We start from the raw sequence: 19,052 nt of genomic DNA on the forward strand, positions 1-19,052 counted from the left end.
TTCTTACTTGACATATATTTACAGTTACAATGCGGTTACCCACACATACATATAAATGTACATCAGACACCAGGCTGTCTCTTGCTTCACTTAAACCTGTTCCTTCTGAAGCTCAAACATCAGCACACCCACTGATTCCACCCACGCTCCCCATCTCTGCGACTCCTAATTTCTGTGTCTGCTCTCCCTCTGTCTGTTTCTCCACATTACTCTCTCTCTCTCTCGCTCTCTGTTTTTGCAGGTGCTTGTGGCTTTCATCAGCTTTTCGGAAACTATGTTACTCGTGTATCTCAGCTACAAGGTGAGCCACTCACATGACCCCATTGGCCAGCCTGTTTGTGGTGGTGTATGTGGGGGATTTGCATGGATTTATGATGCTTGATGGTGGTGACTGTCCACCAGGCACTTCTGCTGTGCTATTAAAGTTGAAGTGATGGCATTCTGTCTTTCAGCCATAGATCATTTTTACATTAATGCTCCTCATGACCTCATTTAGTAAAAACAACAATATTATGTGCTGTGAGCTTTGACACCATGTGATGTGTAATCGATCAGGTTAGAGTTTTCTTACCACGCTGCTGCATTTAATTTTTTAAAAATGAAGCTGAAGCTTACAAACTGTGACCTTCGGTGGCATCTAAAATCTCTTTAGTGGATTAAACAAGATTATCTCAATTGATAAAATGTTCTCAAAAGAAGATTATTTACACCTGCAGTCATTTATATTTGGGTGCCACAGCTCTGCTTTGGGAGCATTCCTGCTGCCCCTGAAAGCTAAGGTGGGGGCAAAAAACTCCATGTAGTCAATGTCCATTTGCTAAAAGTCACAGTCACTCAGTCACAGTCAGAACCAACATGAAAGGAGGATCTGTGATTGGAGGTGGGTTGCAAAGTGGCTTTCAGATGAACAGCAACTATGGCGTAGCACCCTATATGAGATATTCCCCGGATGTAGAAAATAATATGGTAAATGAACTGTTTTCTGTGCTGCTACTACTACTACTACTTGAACACTCAAAACACTTTATACAACGTGTCTCACTGACCCATTTATACAAACGTTTATGCAAAGACTCTTGCACATTTAAGTTAGATAGCCAGCCTCTCTACTTTGAAGACTTGGCTTAAAACTTTTCTTTTGCATAAAGGTTATAGTTAGGGCTGGATCATGACTCTCAACCCTCCCTTAGTTATGCTTCAACAGCCCTAGGCTGCTGAGGACTTCCCATGATGCACTGAGTGTTTCTTCTTCACTCATCTCCTTTAAGTAAGTTTGTGCACCACTCTGCATTTAATCGTTAGTTATTATTAACCTCTGGCTGTCCTCCACAGTGTTTCTCCCTCCCCTCAACCCCAATCATTTGCTGCCCCTCCCTGAGCCTGGCTCTGCTGGAGGTTTCTTCCTGTTTAATGGGAGTTTTTCTTTCCCACTGTTGCCAAGTGCTTCCTCATAGTGGGCCTTCTGATTGTTGGGGTTTTCTTTCTGGTATTTTAGAGTCTTTACCTTACAGTATAAAGTGCCTTGAGGTAACTGTTGTTGTGATTTGGCACTATATAAATAAAACTAATTTGAATTCTATTGAAGTAAATTCACACTCTTATGAATGCATTGTGAGCAGATCAAACCACCAACCTTCCAATTAGTAGACTACCTGATCTACCTCCTCAGTCACTGCCACCCTAATATAGCTACCTGGTATCAGCTGAGCCATAAGCTTATGTGGCCTGGGGCTTGACTTCATACCCTGCTTGAACTAATGCTATACCTGTTTTGCTGGTAGATTGTGTAGTTTCCATTTCTGGTATAATTGAGCAATGAGTAATTAATTAAATTACTGCTGTTGTGCAACATGCATTAATTGGCACAACTCTCACCTTGGAAACGTGCACGGATGTACCCTGCTGCTGTGTGACATCTGCAGGTATAAAACAAACCAAGAATTACCAGCTGGAAGCAGCAAACCTCATCTCCTGCTCCTGCTTTTTTCTTTTCTTTTTCAAATTCTGGGTTGTAGTCATTTCTGGTGAGTTAATGTGACCTATCGAAGGAAAGTCTTTTTCACCACCACTCTAGTTTTTTTTATTTAGTTTTTTTATGTCATTGCTGTTTAGGGCACTCCCTGAAACAGGAATCTCTTTTAGAGAACCAAAAGCAGATTTTCTAGGTACACTCTAATAAATTGACATTTTTTGTTCTCCTTTGATGCTGCTCCTTTGCTCTTGCATTTGGAAAGAACATCAGAGCTCCTTGAGGCTTCCTCAGCATTGTCCTGTTATGGACACATTTGAAACACTTTTGGGGAGGACCGCCCTTCTCCAGGCAGAGGGAAGGCAATTCATCACTGTGTGTCTGGATCTGAAACTATAAGCTTATAAGGCGCTCTCTCTGCAGATTGCTCTGGAGGCTAGAGACCTTAGCATTTAGAGCTGACTGATTCCTGTGGACATAGCCTGTGCCTGTCCACCTACACTAGTCAGATTCAGGTCAGCCATATGCAGGCGGGAGAGACATAAAAACAGCTATGGCTGACATCTTAATTGAGCAGAAAGGCTTAGTGGAAACTGAGTAATGCTGCTTCCTTCCTCAAAAGACACAAGGGAGTCAGACAACCCTAACACACACCCCGATTTATTGTATGGTGCAAAAGCTCATCAATTTGTTCCCCTGCACTTTGTGGTAACTGGGCCTGTTATGTGTTAATCTCCTAAGGTCGCCAAGACAATGGAGTTTCCTGACCCCTGTGTGTGGTTTGTGTTTCCAGGGCAACGTTTGGGAGCAGGTACTACGTGTCCCTTTCATTCTGGAGATGATCAGCGCTGTTCCCTTCATGATCACTGTAAGTGGAAGGATACGCATTACTGAGCACTGACGACACGGGGAGTCTCTGCAGGCAGCCATTTGTTTTGGGCTTCAACCACTGTAGTCCCACCCACCTATGAAAAACAAAATCACACATCACTATCCAATACCTGAAACTGTGAGGATATCACAAGATGCACAGAACCCCCTTTACTGCCAGAGACCATGACTGTGCAACATATGAAAACAGAGCGATAAAAGCTAAGTAGGCCTAAGCATTTCTTTTTCTCTCGACAGGTGATTTTGCCATCCTTCAGAAATCTCTTCATCCCTGTCTTTTTAAATTGCTGGCTGGCCAAGCATGCTTTGGAGAACATGATAGTAAGTGGAGCACAATGTCCCTGTCCATTTTTTTTCATCTCAGCATCTCTGTTATGCTATTTTGTTGGCATGCAATTGCCCCTCTCGGTTTCCCATTTCAGCTCACCAGTTTTATCTTAAACACTCTCCCACAAAGGTAAATCAGTCAGAAAACCTTTATAATAATAACATGGATTTTATTTCTTGGGGCACTTAACATTCCCTCCCTCAGTCAGTCCAATGACATCCAGCTAAGGCTGCTTCACATTATTTGGTAACCTCCCTCTCCTGCTGCTTTTTATATTCCAGTAATTGGCAATGCTTATCTCATTTTAGTGCATTTCAATATTCCTGCATGGTTTTTTTTTTTCATTTAAGGTTGTCCTGCTGTCCATCAGCTACATTTTATCCTCATTTTACACTTGCACAATGCAGCACTTAGCTTGTTGTCATTTACATACATTGACTCCTATCTGCCTCACCATCTCTCTGCAGAACGATCTCCACAGGGCGATCCAGCGGACGCACTCAGCCATGTTTAACCAGGTGGTGATACTTATCAGCACACTGGTCTGTCTCATGTTTACGTGGTGCGTACCCTTACTGCTGACATTACACTGAGAGCCGGGGGCAAAAAAGCGCAGGCAAAAAAAGGACATTAGATAGAGGTTGAGTGGGAAGTGAAAGGTGTCGCGGCCATGGATGGAGTGAGAAAGGAAAAGAGGGCGAGATGGACGACCATTAGTGTGATACATGCAAAGGCAAAAAAAGAGAGAGAGAGAGGAGAATGAAAAATGCAGCCACTGGAGCTAAGAGAGCGAAAGGCAGAGAGCAGAAAGGTAATTGGTAACTGTAAGAGTGAGATAGAGTGTTGAGATGACAACTGGCAATTTCTTCAGTGCAGTGGAGGATGTGGCAGCTTGCTGGTGTGAAAGCCTGAGCTAATCCAGAAGTTCATTCACACAGTATCTCCGACCATTTCAGGGTTTGACATTTGCCTGTTGACTCATCTGTCCCTTAAAAATTATGATATTATGCACAGCCTGCAGTCGCACACCTATTCATTTTAAAGTATACCATGTTCGACAAAGGCACTCGGGCGTGCATTCACTCCCATTTCCACACATTCAAAGTCACACATATAGGCACAGGCGTGAAAAACAGTTCTCCGTGGATATTGCCCCCCCACGAGCACCCATACCTCGCCGAGCGAAGTAGGTGCCTATGGCCTAGGTGTGAAGTCTCTATCTCAACGATGCCTGCTCCTTTTTCTTATTCTCTCATCAGCATTTGCGGCATTCAACACCTCGAGCGAGCGGGCAACAACCTGACCCTGTTCGACTCTCTCTATTTCTGCGTGGTCACCTTCTCCACAGTGGGGTTCGGCGATGTCACCCCACAGATCTGGCCCTCGCAGCTCCTGGTGGTCATCATGATCTTTGTGGCACTCATTGTGCTCCCCATCCAGGTGAGAAGTGAAAGCGATGAAGTTTGAATGCAGTGCAAGTTTAAACAGCACTCAGATGAATTTAAATAAAAGCAGTGGCAGCAAAAATCATTTCGTCCATCCCCATCAATTTTTTTTCAAGCGACCAACAGGTTCGAGCTCTCCTTCAGTTTGTAGTGAGGGAAAAAATAAGAGATAAACTAGCCACAGATGTGTCTAAAACTCATCAGAAATAAGTTAACATTTTTCTTGGTACACAACACATAAAGTCTTCCTACTTAACACTAATAATTTTTGTGTTTCCCCCCATCACACAATAATGTGATGACTCACTGCAGCCTACATAGATTTGCAAGACTATTTTTATTCTGAGAGCAACAAGAGTGTCTTCCATACTCACTCAATTCCCCAAATCCCTCTCCTGTCATTTAACTGCTCCACTGAGGGAACCTCATGACAGAGAATTGGAGCGACCGTTTACCCACACACACTCACACAAACACACTATTTGTACAGCGACTGATAAAAACACCCTGACAAATGCACTAGTCCCTCTGTATCCTAACAGTTGTCTCTCATATTTGTGTAAAGCTTTTATCCCTGAGGTAGCTGCACTAGCTGTTTGTCTCCCGAAAGACTCGAAAGTGAAAATAGGATACATTTCCACTGTGTATATACTGTACCTGCAGTTAGGAGGTTTTTGTGGGCAGGAATTCTCACGCTCTCACTACTGCTACACAAGTGATGACGCTACAAATTGTTGCTAACTTTTTTCTCTGTTTTTGGTGGCATCAAATACACAGACACACACTGTACTGTAGGTGTAGGACTGCATCCTACACAAGCATGATCTCACTATTTTTATTATTTATCTGTTTTGTTTTGTTTCCACGAGTGAGGGCTCCATGGTTGCAAATAACTTCACAAATCATGACCATAAAGACAACTTTTCTTAAATTTGCACTTGCATGCTGTTGATTACTGACGTGGTTATCATGTCATCCTCTTCGGCCCCTCACTCTATCTTTCATCCATAAATACCTTTGACATTTAGAAACTGGCCCACCCCTTTGCCCTCTCTCCACAAACGCAACTCCACCCCCACTCACTCTGCGAGTGTGAGTGTGTCCTTCTGTCTGACTCTGATCCTGCCATGACCAGACTCCAGGTTGCACAGGAGAGCCGCAGAGCACATCAGGATTCAGCCATTGCTCTGGTTCTTATTGCTTCCTCTGCTGATTTTTCCTGTAACTGTCCCCAACACACTGCAGGAAATCCACCTCTCTTGCCAAGACATTTTGTGCAATTTTGAGCCTCAAAAGGATCATTATTGTAAATACCATTTAAAAAAAAAAAAGAAGAAGTCAGAAATTTAAGCCAATTCTCTTGTTTAAGATTCAAATTGCCCAGTGTGGGGAAAAATCTCTATACTTTTATAATAGAGTCTTGATTGTTGTTTCATCAAAAGAGGACAGAATAAAACACCCTTTTACCCTTTAATAAGCCGACATTATCTCAACATAAAGGTGATCACATTTATCTGAGCCAAAATGATTAGTTCATAGAGAAAAACTGCACACGAATGAAATGTGCCCATTGAATTCTGATAGATGTAGGTGTATGGCCAGAAACATCGGCTAATAAACTTAAAAATCATGAAAATATATGTGTTCAGACCAACAACAGCATCAACCATGATTCTGTGGAGAACTGCTTACACGGAGTGAGACAAAATTGCATCATGATAGTTCTTTCTGGACCTGCTGGGATCACCGGGGGAACAAACAGGATAATAAATGCTCCTTTTTTCCCCTCAGACTGAATGAAGTGACAGGTGTAAAATAGCTTGTTATTTTGCTGTGGAAATCTGCAAGAAATTAGATTACTCTTACATCTGTTAAAACCTCAAACTACCCATTTATTCGCACAACTTTCCAGAGCTCAGACAAAAGAAAATCTCTCTGTGGAGCTCTCTTTAAGCCTACTGTTCCATGCCCTGCCTTCCCATGCTAATATCCGCTATCATGTTCCATTCATTCGCTATGCTGAACTAACTTCCACTTATCTTAATTCCTCTCAAACACTCTCCCTGATCAAATGGAAACACTATATAGTACAGGGCGTTGTTTTCTTTTCATATACCACCTGGCTCCACCTTGTATCCAGGCTAACTTAATCCAGTTTCCATCTGTTGAATGTGATGGATGTTTTTCTCAATGCAGTTTGAGCAGCTGGCCTTTCTGTGGATGGAACGACAGAAGTCTGGAGGAAACTACAGCCGCTACAGGGCACAGACGGAGAAACACGTGGTTCTGTGTGTCAGCTGTCTCAAGATCGACCTCCTCATGGACTTCCTCAATGAGTTCTTCGCTCACCCCCGGCTACAGGTGTCTCCAAATGGTTTTAAGTAGGACAAGAGGGAGGTTGGGGGCCCTTGTGTGTGCACATTTGTTGTCTGTAATGATCCTCTCCAGGTGCCAGGTCGACTGAGTTTAAGGCAGAGAATGAACTTTGCAGTAGGAAGAATTAAACCGCTATCTTATTCATTTGAATGAATGTGTGCATATTTATTTGTTTCTTTGGGGGTTATTTTGATTGGTCTGCTCCACAGGTGGGGTTTAAAGGGAATAAAATATCTATCTAACTATCATTTATAGTTTTGGGGCTAAATCTAGGACTCTACCAGGGTGGCTTTGCGTTATTCGCACTTCCATTGTTTGAGATAAGCAGTTTTAGCACCTGTCCACTTTATTCTTAATGGCTTTTTCTGCCCTGGAAGCAGTGCTTCTAGCTCACCTCACCTCCTCATGCCATGCTGAGGTACCAAAAAGTATTCACAGGCCCGCTAGTTCGGCAGTTTCTCTCGATCTTCTTTGCTAAACCTCTCAAGATCCACCAGGTTGGTTAGGGTATAAAATAGGGAGCAAGTGAAGCTCTGTGAATACTCTCTAGATGCACTATATAAGGAAATCTGAGCAGCTCAGCACAAAAGTAGGAAAAACAGTTCCATATCCCTAAAAGCTGATTCTGTTCATCTGGACATAGTGTTTTCAGTTGGAGAAACAACCTCACAGCCCATTGTTCCTTCAGTGGTGCTAGTTTCAGTCATTTTCAATCATTATGCAAATGTACCGTTTATAAGGTTGGTGAAACCTGCAGCCAGCTGAGACTGAAGAAGTCACTTGAATGAGTGACGAAACGTTTCTCCCACTGAAAACGCTACGTCCAGATGAACAGAATCAACTTTTAGGGATTTAGTTACCTGGATGATTGAGCATGCATCAAGATGCTTATTCCATAGTTTTAAATAGGCTAACTTCATTAATTTGCCTCCTTTGATAAGAGGATCCAATAATGTAACACTATACATATTATGCAGTGGTTAGTGTAGCTATGATCTAATTAATTTGATGTATTTTCATTTTTTTGTGTACTTGGAAATTTGGATTTCATTCATTAAAACATTTATAACTAATTAAATTCCAATTCAATGGCAAGCTTGACAGCATTTCCTCAGTGTTACCTAAATATAGGTTATAATGTAGGTTAACACCCGTTCCCGTGTGTTTGTGTGTGTAGGACTACTATGTGGTGATCCTTTGCCCCGCGGAGATGGATGTCCAAGTTAGGAGGGTCCTTCATGTCCCCCTGTGGGCCCAGAGAGTCATCTACCTGCAAGGATCTGCCCTCAAAGATCAAGACCTGATGAGGGCCAAGTGAGTCGCTGAGTCAGAAGTAACCTATTATTACCATCACATCAATCCAGCCTCGAAAAACAAAAATCCACAACAGACCCGAATTTAGACACCTCGAAATGAAAGGCTGTCGCGTCTGCAAGCTCGAACTCGCAATTAATACCTGTAGCACCTTCAGGCCTGTAAGTAACAGCTGTGATTGCGGTTTGAGTCATATTGCATATTGTTTGGCCCCTGGCTTTTGATAATACAGACGCGGCACCCTAGGCTAGCTTCACAGAGAAAGAAAAGGAAAAGGAGCACAAGCCTGTTTGTTTAATCTCCCCGTCTCCTCGCCTCCTGCTATCTCATCTTTAAATGGCGTGGGCTTGAAAGACACATTGGTACATTTGTTGTTCTATTGTCCCACTTTTTTCCTCTTTTATCCTCTCGCTCAATAACATGACAACACCCTCCTTCCTGTGTTTCATGGCTTCCCCAATTCTCTCTCTCCCCCTCTCTCCCTCTCTCTCTCTCTCTCTGGCACTCCCAATGCTACATGCTGTACTAACTCCCTCCAGGATGGACGATGCTGAGGCCTGCTTTATCCTCAGTAACCGGTTTGAAGTGGACCGCATTGCTGCTGTACGTGCCTCCCCGCTTTCCTGTATTGCCACAACTCCTCACACTGCAAAACATCAGTATATTCAGACTTAGCAAAATAGCAGTTTTCTTTGGTATAACTTGGCATTCATTTCTAGCTCGATTATTTCCCCTAACATATTAATTGCAGAGCAAAACAACTAAAACTGGGAGTAAGAGAAAAACGTGCTTGACATTACTGAGCAACTCTTTAATATTCATATCTTGTAAGCTGGTGTATTACTAGAATAATATCACTATCTCATTTTTAAAATATCAACGTTCAGGCAATCTCTCTCATTTGGACTTTTCAAGGTCCGCTAATTGTTAGCACACCTTTTCATTCATCACGAGGCTGACATTTTTAAATTTCAGTGAAAAACATCAACAAGTTTTTACTGGAGAGCCACGAGATTTGACACGGAAGTTATTCTTCCATTAACATGTAGCGACGATGCCCTTATTTTTCACCCAACTGATCCGTGAAGTTGAAATGTCAATTTAGCCATTTCTTTGGTTTGTTGTTAGTACCCACAAACTACTTTGTTTTTTTCCTTGTTAGTAAATGCTAGCAAGATAACCTTTTAGGTCAGAGCGCCGCTGTGTCAGAGTGCAGCCTTGCGCAGCTTTAAACTCCTGTTTTTCCTTTGACTGACTTTTCAAAATTTCTCTCAGGGCTAGTCTTCCTGAGCTCACTCTCTCCATGCTCTTGCCACAGCCTGTCATAAAATGTCAGAATTTTATTACTCTGAGATGTTGCACGGACCATTCAGTTGCTGCATGCAATCAGTGCTTTAAGGGGATTATTATAGCCGAGCTAATGATGGGTTTCTTTCTGTTTTTCTCCCTCTGCTGCACTCTCACGCTCTCTCTCTGCCACTCCATTTATCTCACTACTCTCTGTTTCTAATTTTCTCAGGATCACCAGACCATCCTCCGAGCATGGGCGGTGAAAGACTTCGCTCCAAACTGCCCCCTTTACGTCCAGATTCTCAAGCCTGAGAACAAGTTCCATGTCAAATTCGCAGGTGGGCAGTGAGTGTGAAATCAAATTATTGGGGATGCCATTGAATGAGGCATTTGAATGCAGCTACTATTATTTGATCACACCAGGATGCAGGAAATAATGAAATGGTGCCTGATGGCATTGACTCTACAAGTCTCTAGAGCTCTAGTGGATGAAAGAGCATTCTTCCAAAACGGTATTCCCTCATTTAGTGGACGTCTGAAACCTCTCCCACAGGTTGAGGTCTGGTAAAGGCAAATGGACTGCTTCTGATAAAGAGCTTTTCTTACTCTAATTGAGTACTCAAAGCACTTTATACAACATGTCTCAGTCACACAACCACTGTTTTTTATAGCTAAGTGCTTTCTATCTCACATCCACACTCCAACAAACACATCAAGATCATCTCAGGTTTCAAGGATACTTTGGCTTGCAGACTGGAGCAGTTAGGCGTTAAACCACCGGCCTTCCAATTAGCAGACGACCTGCTTTACTTCCTGAGCCACCGTCACCCCGAGGTCATAGCATATGGTAGCTATTCAGAGACCCCTCACGCTCTGTGGATGGTGCCACTGTCATTCCGCTCACCACTTCACACCCTCTCGCTGTGGGGTTCAAGTATTCAGGGGTTTTTTTATTCATCGTCTGTCTGTGTGTTCTCCTGCTCCAATTTGACAGTTGATTTTGCCCAATAATGTGACTGGAATTGCGTTGTCACCGGTGATGATGCATAGCTGTCTAAAAAGACAGGCGATTAGGTAAGCATTTTTACTTTGCTTCCGCAGAGAACATTATGCTCATTTTGGAAATTTCACCACAATTTTCGAGTGTGCGTCAACAACTGTCGTGCTAAACCTGGATCCTTTTTCCATCAGCGGGCTGCTGCAGCAGCAGAGCTCTCTGTCCTTTCCTGCTCTAAAGAAGTGCCGGACAGATTGGCACAGCTTGGCTGTAAGCCTTCTGAGGGTTTCTGTGAGTTTTTACATTGCCTTTTGGAGAGCTTCCCTTCTTCTCCGGCTCAACAGAAGACGCCAGTCAATCATCTGTGAGTGAAAGAAGAGGACCCAAACTCTCTCTCTCTCTCTCTCTCATTCTCTCTCTCTTACTGTCTCTATCTCACTCGGTCGCTATCTCACCCTTTCCTCTCTCACACATCTCTCTGCCTACAGCCCTGGAGAAAGTCAGACTCAATTCTAGCTTACCGCCCTCATCCCAGCTGTCTCTATCAATGATTAATGTTTTACTTTGCTACCTTGGCAAAGAAAATCCCCTTCATTTGATGAGGTCTGCTGTTACGCTAACCTGGCAGAAGAGCTCTTAACACAGGCAATCCTCCTGCAGCGCAGGTTCAACTCCACACTGGCACAGTCAGACCTTTGTTGGCCTTTGTTATAAGCAAAAAAGATAAATTCATGAGCTAACCAGTTGGATGAATCTCCCGTTCCCGTGCTGAGAGTTTAGCTGCTGTAAAATCTATGACTTGCTTTGAAGTGTTATCTCACATAAATCTAGTTTAAAAATCCTCCTTAATCATTTCAAAGTATTGATTTAGCACTGAGTGACGTGAGTATTGTTTCTTATCAAATATTTACTGCTGAATACAAAATATGTGAGTTCTGAGTAGGACTTTAGCAGTATACAAGGTACGGCTCTTCATAATAAACCGAGTTTAATGTCCCCGAATCCTCAAGGCCTGGTAGGTAGACTCAGAGAGCAAATAGCATGCAGTCACATGTGCACTACTGTAAGTACAGATGCTCTGTTTTGACACTACTTAGAATAGACTCACTAAGCAATAGTGTGGGAGGCATTAATGAGCAAGAGATACAAGATTTAATTTGATTTGCAAAAGTGGCTTAAAAACAGCTCAAGGTTCATTATAGATCTGTGGGTATGATGCTGGAGCAGGCCAGGAAACCCCTGAGGTGTCTGAATAATAATAAAAAAATTTGGATCCAGACTGTCCAGGTTTTTGTTTTTAATGACAATAACCAGTTTCCCTGATGAGCACAACTTATTGTAGCCGCATGGTGTTGATAGCAGCTGACTTGTACAAGCAATAAAGGCCCACTGATTTAATTAGCTTCGCCGGCCGACCTGTGGTCAGGTTGTAATTGCACTCTTGCACAAAGAGCCAATAGCCACATTTACATACAGATATGCACATTTGCACAAACAGGATTACGCCTTTAATGCCTCACCGTAAGAGAAAACCAAGACCTTCAAAGTCAGCATGACAGGAAGCAAAAAGCGTGTGTGTGTGTGTGTGTGTGTGTGTGTGCGCGCGCGTGCGTGTGCGTGTGCGTGCGTGCGTGCGTGCGTGTGTGTGTGTGCATGCGGTGTTCTGGTGTTAGTAATTGGTTTCACTTCTGGTCTGGGTCTAGGCACCTGAAGGAAAGAGGGCAGGAAGGAGGGCTGTGCTTGAGGGTAGAAAACTGGAAGCGAAGGGGCGGTGTTGAGGAAAGGTGCTAGAAGGACACTGGAAATTAAATATTGGAAAAATAAGATTCAGTTTGATGCATGGCTTCCACGTCCGTGCACTGGGAGCTGGGGAAATGTGTGTGTATGTGTGTGTGAGAGACTGAGAGAGAGAAAGAGGGAGGAATGCGTGTCTAACAATAATGAATACTGTTCCTCTGTAGAAACAACATCAGTGTTTTTGTCTTTTCCTCGGCAGGCTTCAGATGCCCGTTGCTCTATAAAAGCTTCTGCTTTGAAAGGACTTCACAGGCAGAATAGCAAGATGCTACAGCGTGTTTGTTTGTGAGCTGCATCATGATGTGTTGAGCCGAAAGAACATTACTTCTCTAGCAGAATATTCACAGTCAGCAGTTTTAATTGTCCTGTCTCTCACCTGCTCAGCCTCTGACACACACACACACAAAGCCTGCTACTTTATCACAAGCTGCATTTACATCATAGCTGGCCTCCTGTTTCTCACCGTAGCGGCTGAGTTGAGTCGGGATCTGACATTTCTCACCGGTTATTCAATGATACAGTGCACAAATTGTACTTTCAGACCTTAATATGCCCGTGTGCTCGTCACTGTCGATAATGCAATCAAGAATTACACAGCAGGAGAAATGGATGCTCTGATTGGCTTACAAAAAACATTAATCGCTCTATTGGTTTTTCTTTCAAAGAGGATGCTGAGCAGCAACAGGTAAACGAGGCACCGTCATCTGCGTTTGCTCAGTTTGGCTCGCTTGGCACGCGGGCAGCGCTACGTTAAGTGCTCAATGATGTGAGTGGAAGGTGGCTCAGTGGGGTTGACACTGAATTGCCAGGTCTCACCCCCACCCAAAAAAAAAAAACCCGAGCAGCGACATAAAATTGATCCCATCTGAGTCAACGGGGACGGTGACAAACGTCAGGCGACATTTAGACATATTCCAATGTGAGATAGTGACATTTGATTGTGCGTTTGTGTCCTTTAATGTTAAGGATAGAGCCACAATAACAGTCTAATATGTACGCACGCTACATTTTGTGTGTTTAAAAGAGAGGTAAAGTAAATTAGACCAACAGTTTTCTTTGGGAATATTTATTTAGCACAAAGTCTCAGTGAAACTCCTGAGTAGCTTGCATATTTATTACAGAGGCTTTTTTTAAAAAATGTTGTTTTTTAGTGTTTTGAGCAGATAATTAAATGAACATCAAACTAAACTATTTCTGGTTAGCAGAAAATGAATAATAATTTGAATGAATGTGTTGCATGCAAAGAAAAAATGCCACAAAGTTGCTGCTTGCAGCTTCTTAAATTACTAAATGTGTTGTTTGTTTTTCATGTAATTGTCTATTGAGTATCATTGAGTTTTGAAGCATTAGTTGGATAAACAAAATGTATTTTCCCAGCTCTGGGTTTGGACTGTGAGCACATGTGGTGGGAAAAAGGCTAATTTTTAAAAAAAAAAAAAAAAAAAGCATAATTCAAATGAAAATATTGCTATTTAATACATTGGTCTGATTATTAATCTTTGACCCGGATTCATCGATTTATAGACATTTGACCAATTAAAGGAAAAAGTTAAACCTTTGACTCCTGAGGTGAGAGTTTGTGCTGTTGTGGCCCACATTTGGAGGTAAGGGTCACTGCAAATCAATAAAAGAAGCTGTTGTGAGCGATCACTTTTATCTTCCAGGCAGATAATACCCTTGTCCACCGGGCATGACGGGTCACCGAGTGTTTTGCTGCTATGTTACATGAAGGAAATCAAGTGTTGTAACCTAAATCCAAATGAGAATCAACACCTGAAACCTGTTTTCTTTCATTCATTTCCCACCCATCAGTAGGTAACACCTGTACATAATGATGTGACATCACAACTTTTAAAAAGAACCCAGCCATAAAGAAAGAGGCAAAACTCAGTGTATTCCAAGCGCCGGTCACGAGCACAGATAAATGGGGAGGGCTGCATCAGGAAGGGCATCCGACATAAAACATTAGCCAAATCAAATATGCGGATCGACAAGAATGAGATTTCCATACTGGATTGGTCCAGCCTTGGATTAACGACCACCACCACAGGTGCTATTGACCAGCAGGGTGCCGGTAGAAGATAGAGGAGAAGATGGTTTGAGCCTGTGCAGAGGAGGATAGATGACACACTGAACAGATGACGATGAATGTGAAGCTGCCAAGCTGGAGGAAAAGAGGAAGACCACAAAGGAGATGACAGAAGACAGGGATGGGGTCAGATGGAGCAGGCAAAAGACGAAGATCAACTTTTAAAAATAACAATGCAATTTGCAGATGCATCCTTTGTCCCTGTTCTCTTTTTTGTGTTTGCAGACCATGTGGTATGTGAAGAAGAGTTTAAGTATGCCATGCTGGCTTTAAACTGTGTGTGCCCTGGTACCTCAACTCTCATCACTCTATTGATCCACTCCTCTAGAGGACAGTGAGTTCACTTGTTTTCTCTCTGCCTATCGTTCTTTCGATTTAACTGTCCACACAACGCCGTTGCAGTCTCGAAATTCAAAAATGCAGTAAGCAGTAAAACTCAGCTGCGTCGTGTCTCTTCACTGTCACTCATCTTTATTTTTTAAGAACGGCGCACCAAGAGGCCTTCAAGCAACGTGTAGGAGCCTTTCAAGCCCTCAACAGGTAGATTTTTCTTTTCCCATGTTTGCGCTCAAGGTTATCCTAAATTCTCTGTCAACTTCCACAGTTTGCATGCTGTGCTGCACATAGCGCTAACTTTCATTGTTTGCAAGGGAAATGTGAGGCATGAAACGGTGTTTGTTTACATGGTTATGCATGAAGTGGAATGTTTTTGCTCTTAGGTTTTGTAGTTTTGCCTCCGTACAAGCTGTCAGCTTTAATTCAAGACATTTTACAAACATTTGGATTATTTTTTTAGGAATTTTCCATTTTCCACGCCTCAAAATTAATTGGACAAAATGACATAATTTTATATATAAGGCTTCTTTAATGTTTGGATGAAAATCCTTTGCAGTCAATGACTGCTGGGAGTCTAAAACCCCTGGACATCACTAAATGCTGTGTTTCATCCTTTACTGCAGCCACCTTCAGTTGCTGCTTGTTTGTGGGTCTTTTTGCCTTCAGTTTTAATGCAAAATACCTGAAAAGCATGCAGTTGTCCTATTAATTTTGAGCATCTGAAATTGTATGAAGGTCTATAAAAATGGCTGTAAACACTGAACAGTAAATGCATTTTTTTTTTTTTTTGCAAAAGCCCTTTGAATTAAAGCTGAAAATCTGGACTTTAATCACATCTTGATTGTTTCATTATAAATCCATCATGGTGGTGTGCAGAGGCAAAATTACAACAATTATATCGGTCATCTCAAGGGGAAACACTACACTTGAGTGGGGTACAAATATGTTTTGAATTGCGAGTTTTCACAAATTTTGTCTTCAAATATCCCAATTAGGTGTTACACCATTAAATATGTGCAGATTTATGGCTAGGCTATATATTTTTAGCATTTCTTTCAAAACCAAAACACAAACTAATGAATTAAATGTAAAATGTCAGATAAATAAAGACTGCAAGCCAACACATTACACCAGCAGCTTCTTATTTAAAGCTTATTCAGATGTTGGGCCCTGTAATATCTGCACACAAGTGAGTGCAATAAGCATATTTTTCAATTGCAAAAAGGCAGAAAACATTTAACAGTTCAGCAAAACGGTTCAACATTCGAAAGCAGGGTGTTTCATAAGTTTGCTTCTATATCTGGATGTGATGCCATTTGGTTTATTGGCTGCGACAACGCGACATGACGAGGATTTGTCCTCCTCCTCCCCTGCCTTGCACTTAGTTCCTGTAAACTGTAAATTTGCTATAACACTTTTTTATGTAATACGGTCTTTGTTGCAGGCCTCCCACATTCACACTGCCCCCACACCCCTGCTTCCTGTTATCACCTCTTTAGCCTCCGCGTCTTAAGCCGTATCCCCCTGTGTAAACTGCTGTCCTCCTAACTGTGCGAATGTGTTCATCTGGGACCTATTGTTCAGACAGCCTGGGTGTCCATGCGTGCATCGCTGTGCTGAAGTCTTGATCAGCGGCTCTGACAGAGATATAAGATGTTACCTCCTCAGCCTTGATGGAAGAGCTGGATGTTTTGTGTAACATGTTTTAAAGGTCAGTCTTTCCCCACATGGCCAAATTTTCCTCGCAGGGAGGGCGGTGCATGCTCGGCGGACCAATGGCACCGCACCTACCGCCGGTGCTCGGCCAATGAGGTGCATCACATCCGTCTGGAAGAAAGCAAATTCTTTGGGGAATACCAGGGGAAGAGTTTCACTTTCGCCTCCTTTCATGCTCACAAAAAGTAAGCAATGATCTGCAAAAGCTTTTAAAGCACATGACGTTGCACAATTCAGAGCTGATCTTGTCTGTGTGGCTGCAGGTATGGGGTGTGCTTAATCGGAGTACGCAGGCTGGACACAACCAACATCCTGTTAAACCCTGGTCCGTGCCACATCATGGGAGCCTCTGACACTTGCTTTTACATCAATATCTCCAAAGAGGAGAACTCAGCATTTGTCAGGGGCCAAAGGGAGCCATCGTGGGGTGGCACAGGAGGAAATGCCAGGGGAGTGCACCAAAGCATCTACCATGGACTCACCCGCCTGCCAGTCCACAGTATCATCGCCAGCATGGGTCAGTCAGATGGGCGCCGCACAAAGACTGTGTAACATTTACACAGTGACCTTCTGCTTGCAGTTTCTGTGTTGGTCAAAAATGCAAACCTGTTATTAAACTGTCTTAGAGAGCAGCTCAGTCACAGCTGCCAGAATTATGCACTCTCAAATTTGAAATCTATCCAGGAGATTAAAAGAAACATTCACAGCATTTGGAGGGGAATTACCATCTATTTTATTATGGAGTAAATCACACTTGACAAGAGCAACTACCAAAAAAAATAATAATGATGCCAGAAAACTGGTTTTACAAACACACCACCTAGTGGACAATGAGGAAAACTGCTCCGATCTAAACCTGAATCCATGCTTAATCCTCTGTGTGTGTGTTTTAGGCACAGTTGCCATCGACCTGCAGGACTCCAGTGACAGCAGTCCAGAAGGCCAGGACGCAGGAAGCGCAGGACCTGGCAGTGGGAGAGGAAGCAGAAGCAGCTCCAGGACAGAGACCGGGGGTGCCAACACCTTGGCTCTTCCCGCCATGGGAGACTCCGCAGAGGAGAGGCGACACAGCATCGCCCCTGTCCTGGAGCTAGTCGACGGGGTCAACAACCCCACCTTTGACCTTCTGGGAGACCAGTCCGAGGACGAAGGAGGAGAGGAAGGCAAGGAGGACAGTGACAAAGATGAGAGCGCCCACTGGTGGGGTCGACACTGCGAGTGAGTAGAGTGATTTAATGTGGGAACATGTGGAAGTGGGTAAGTTCAGAGGTAAATGTGGGCTTGTGCTGCAGGTGGGTGAAGGGATACCCGCTTAACTCGCCATACATCGGCAGCTCGCCTGCACTGTGCCACCTCCTGCAAGAAAAGATGCCTTTCTGCTGCCTGCGCTTGGACAAGGTATGAAATTTAAACTGCTTGCTCTCTCTATTTTCTACGCTGACATAGCCATCATCCTCCATCACTGCTCTTTTCTAGGCTTGTCACCACATCCCTTTCGAGGATGCCCGCTCCTACGGCTTCAAAAACAAGCTGATTATTGTCTCCGCGGAGAGTGCAGGGAATGGTCTGTACAACTTCATTGTGCCTCTGCGGGCCTACTACCGACCGAGGAAGGAGCTCAACCCTATTGTGCTCCTGCTGGAGAGCATGTGAGCGCAACATCTCTATTATTTCTTGTGATGCGTTGGCTGTTATTGTAAACTCAGGCTTCAAAGTCAGCACGGTGGTGAGCTGCGTCTCATATACAGGTTGCAGAGGATGGCAGAATGAGTCCCTCTGTAAATAGCAAGTGGAGGAGAAAAACTGGTCACGGCGAACATGATTTGTGGAACGCTGAATGCTTTCAGGACAATGCTCTCCACAATCCTGTGTCGTGTTTTGTGGCTGGTACACAAGCGCAGTTGGCCAAATGAGAGTGGAATCCAATAAAAAGGCAATAAAAAGCTGAGTCACTCCAGTGTAGTGCTGTTATTTTCAGCTTTATCTGCAGGCTGTTTGGTTGTGCCTTACTTTTCAAGACTTAGTGAGGAGGGGTCTGTCACTGTGGGAACGTTAGCTCTTTATCATTGTGTGTATAAATCTCTACCGGTGGGACTCTCAAGTCTATTTGTGTTTTGATTGGTTTAGACCCGAAGCAGACTTCCTGGAGGCAATCTGCTGGTTCCCCATGGTGTTCTACACAGTGGGCTCTATCGACAAGTAAGACAACCCAAATCTCCTTGTTTCTTTATTTCTTTATTCTTATTTTTAGCTTTTTAATCGTTGTTCCTTCTCTTTCCACAGTCTGGACAGTCTGCTGCGATGTGGGATCACTTTCGCCGACACCATGGTGGTGGTTGACAAGGAGAGCTCCATGATTGCTGAGGAGGACTATATGGCTGATGCAAAGACCATCGTCAACGTCCAAACACTGTTCAGGTCTGCTCTGCCCAAACTTGTTCTTCAATCTCACACACTAGCTTCAAATTTTAATATCTTTCTCTGCGTGTCCTTCTCCCCCCATC

At 43.3% G+C, this 19,052-nt stretch overlaps 1 protein-coding gene across 2 annotated transcripts in view; it reads left to right on the top strand.

Annotated features, from left to right (window-relative positions):
• The window catches only part of LOC116317705 (potassium channel subfamily T member 2), a 42,638-nt gene that overhangs the window by 17,982 nt on the left and 5,604 nt on the right, over window positions 1–19,052 (top strand). For both annotated transcript variants that reach the window (XM_031736558.2, XM_039610610.1), the window contains exons 6-23: window positions 242–301; window positions 2,763–2,837; window positions 3,098–3,181; window positions 3,656–3,750; window positions 4,448–4,628; window positions 6,830–6,994; window positions 8,187–8,323; window positions 8,863–8,926; window positions 9,843–9,951; window positions 14,722–14,830; window positions 14,980–15,036; window positions 16,581–16,733; window positions 16,812–17,065; window positions 17,442–17,766; window positions 17,841–17,946; window positions 18,025–18,197; window positions 18,676–18,747; window positions 18,832–18,966. In XM_031736558.2, the coding sequence (XP_031592418.1) occupies window positions 242–301; window positions 2,763–2,837; window positions 3,098–3,181; window positions 3,656–3,750; window positions 4,448–4,628; window positions 6,830–6,994; window positions 8,187–8,323; window positions 8,863–8,926; window positions 9,843–9,951; window positions 14,722–14,830; window positions 14,980–15,036; window positions 16,581–16,733; window positions 16,812–17,065; window positions 17,442–17,766; window positions 17,841–17,946; window positions 18,025–18,197; window positions 18,676–18,747; window positions 18,832–18,966 (2,354 nt within the window). The remainder of the gene's footprint in view (window positions 1–241; window positions 302–2,762; window positions 2,838–3,097; window positions 3,182–3,655; window positions 3,751–4,447; window positions 4,629–6,829; window positions 6,995–8,186; window positions 8,324–8,862; window positions 8,927–9,842; window positions 9,952–14,721; window positions 14,831–14,979; window positions 15,037–16,580; window positions 16,734–16,811; window positions 17,066–17,441; window positions 17,767–17,840; window positions 17,947–18,024; window positions 18,198–18,675; window positions 18,748–18,831; window positions 18,967–19,052) is intronic.

This window comes from Oreochromis aureus, linkage group 4 (assembly GCF_013358895.1).
Source record: "Oreochromis aureus strain Israel breed Guangdong linkage group 4, ZZ_aureus, whole genome shotgun sequence".
NCBI lineage: Eukaryota > Metazoa > Chordata > Actinopteri > Cichliformes > Cichlidae > Oreochromis > Oreochromis aureus.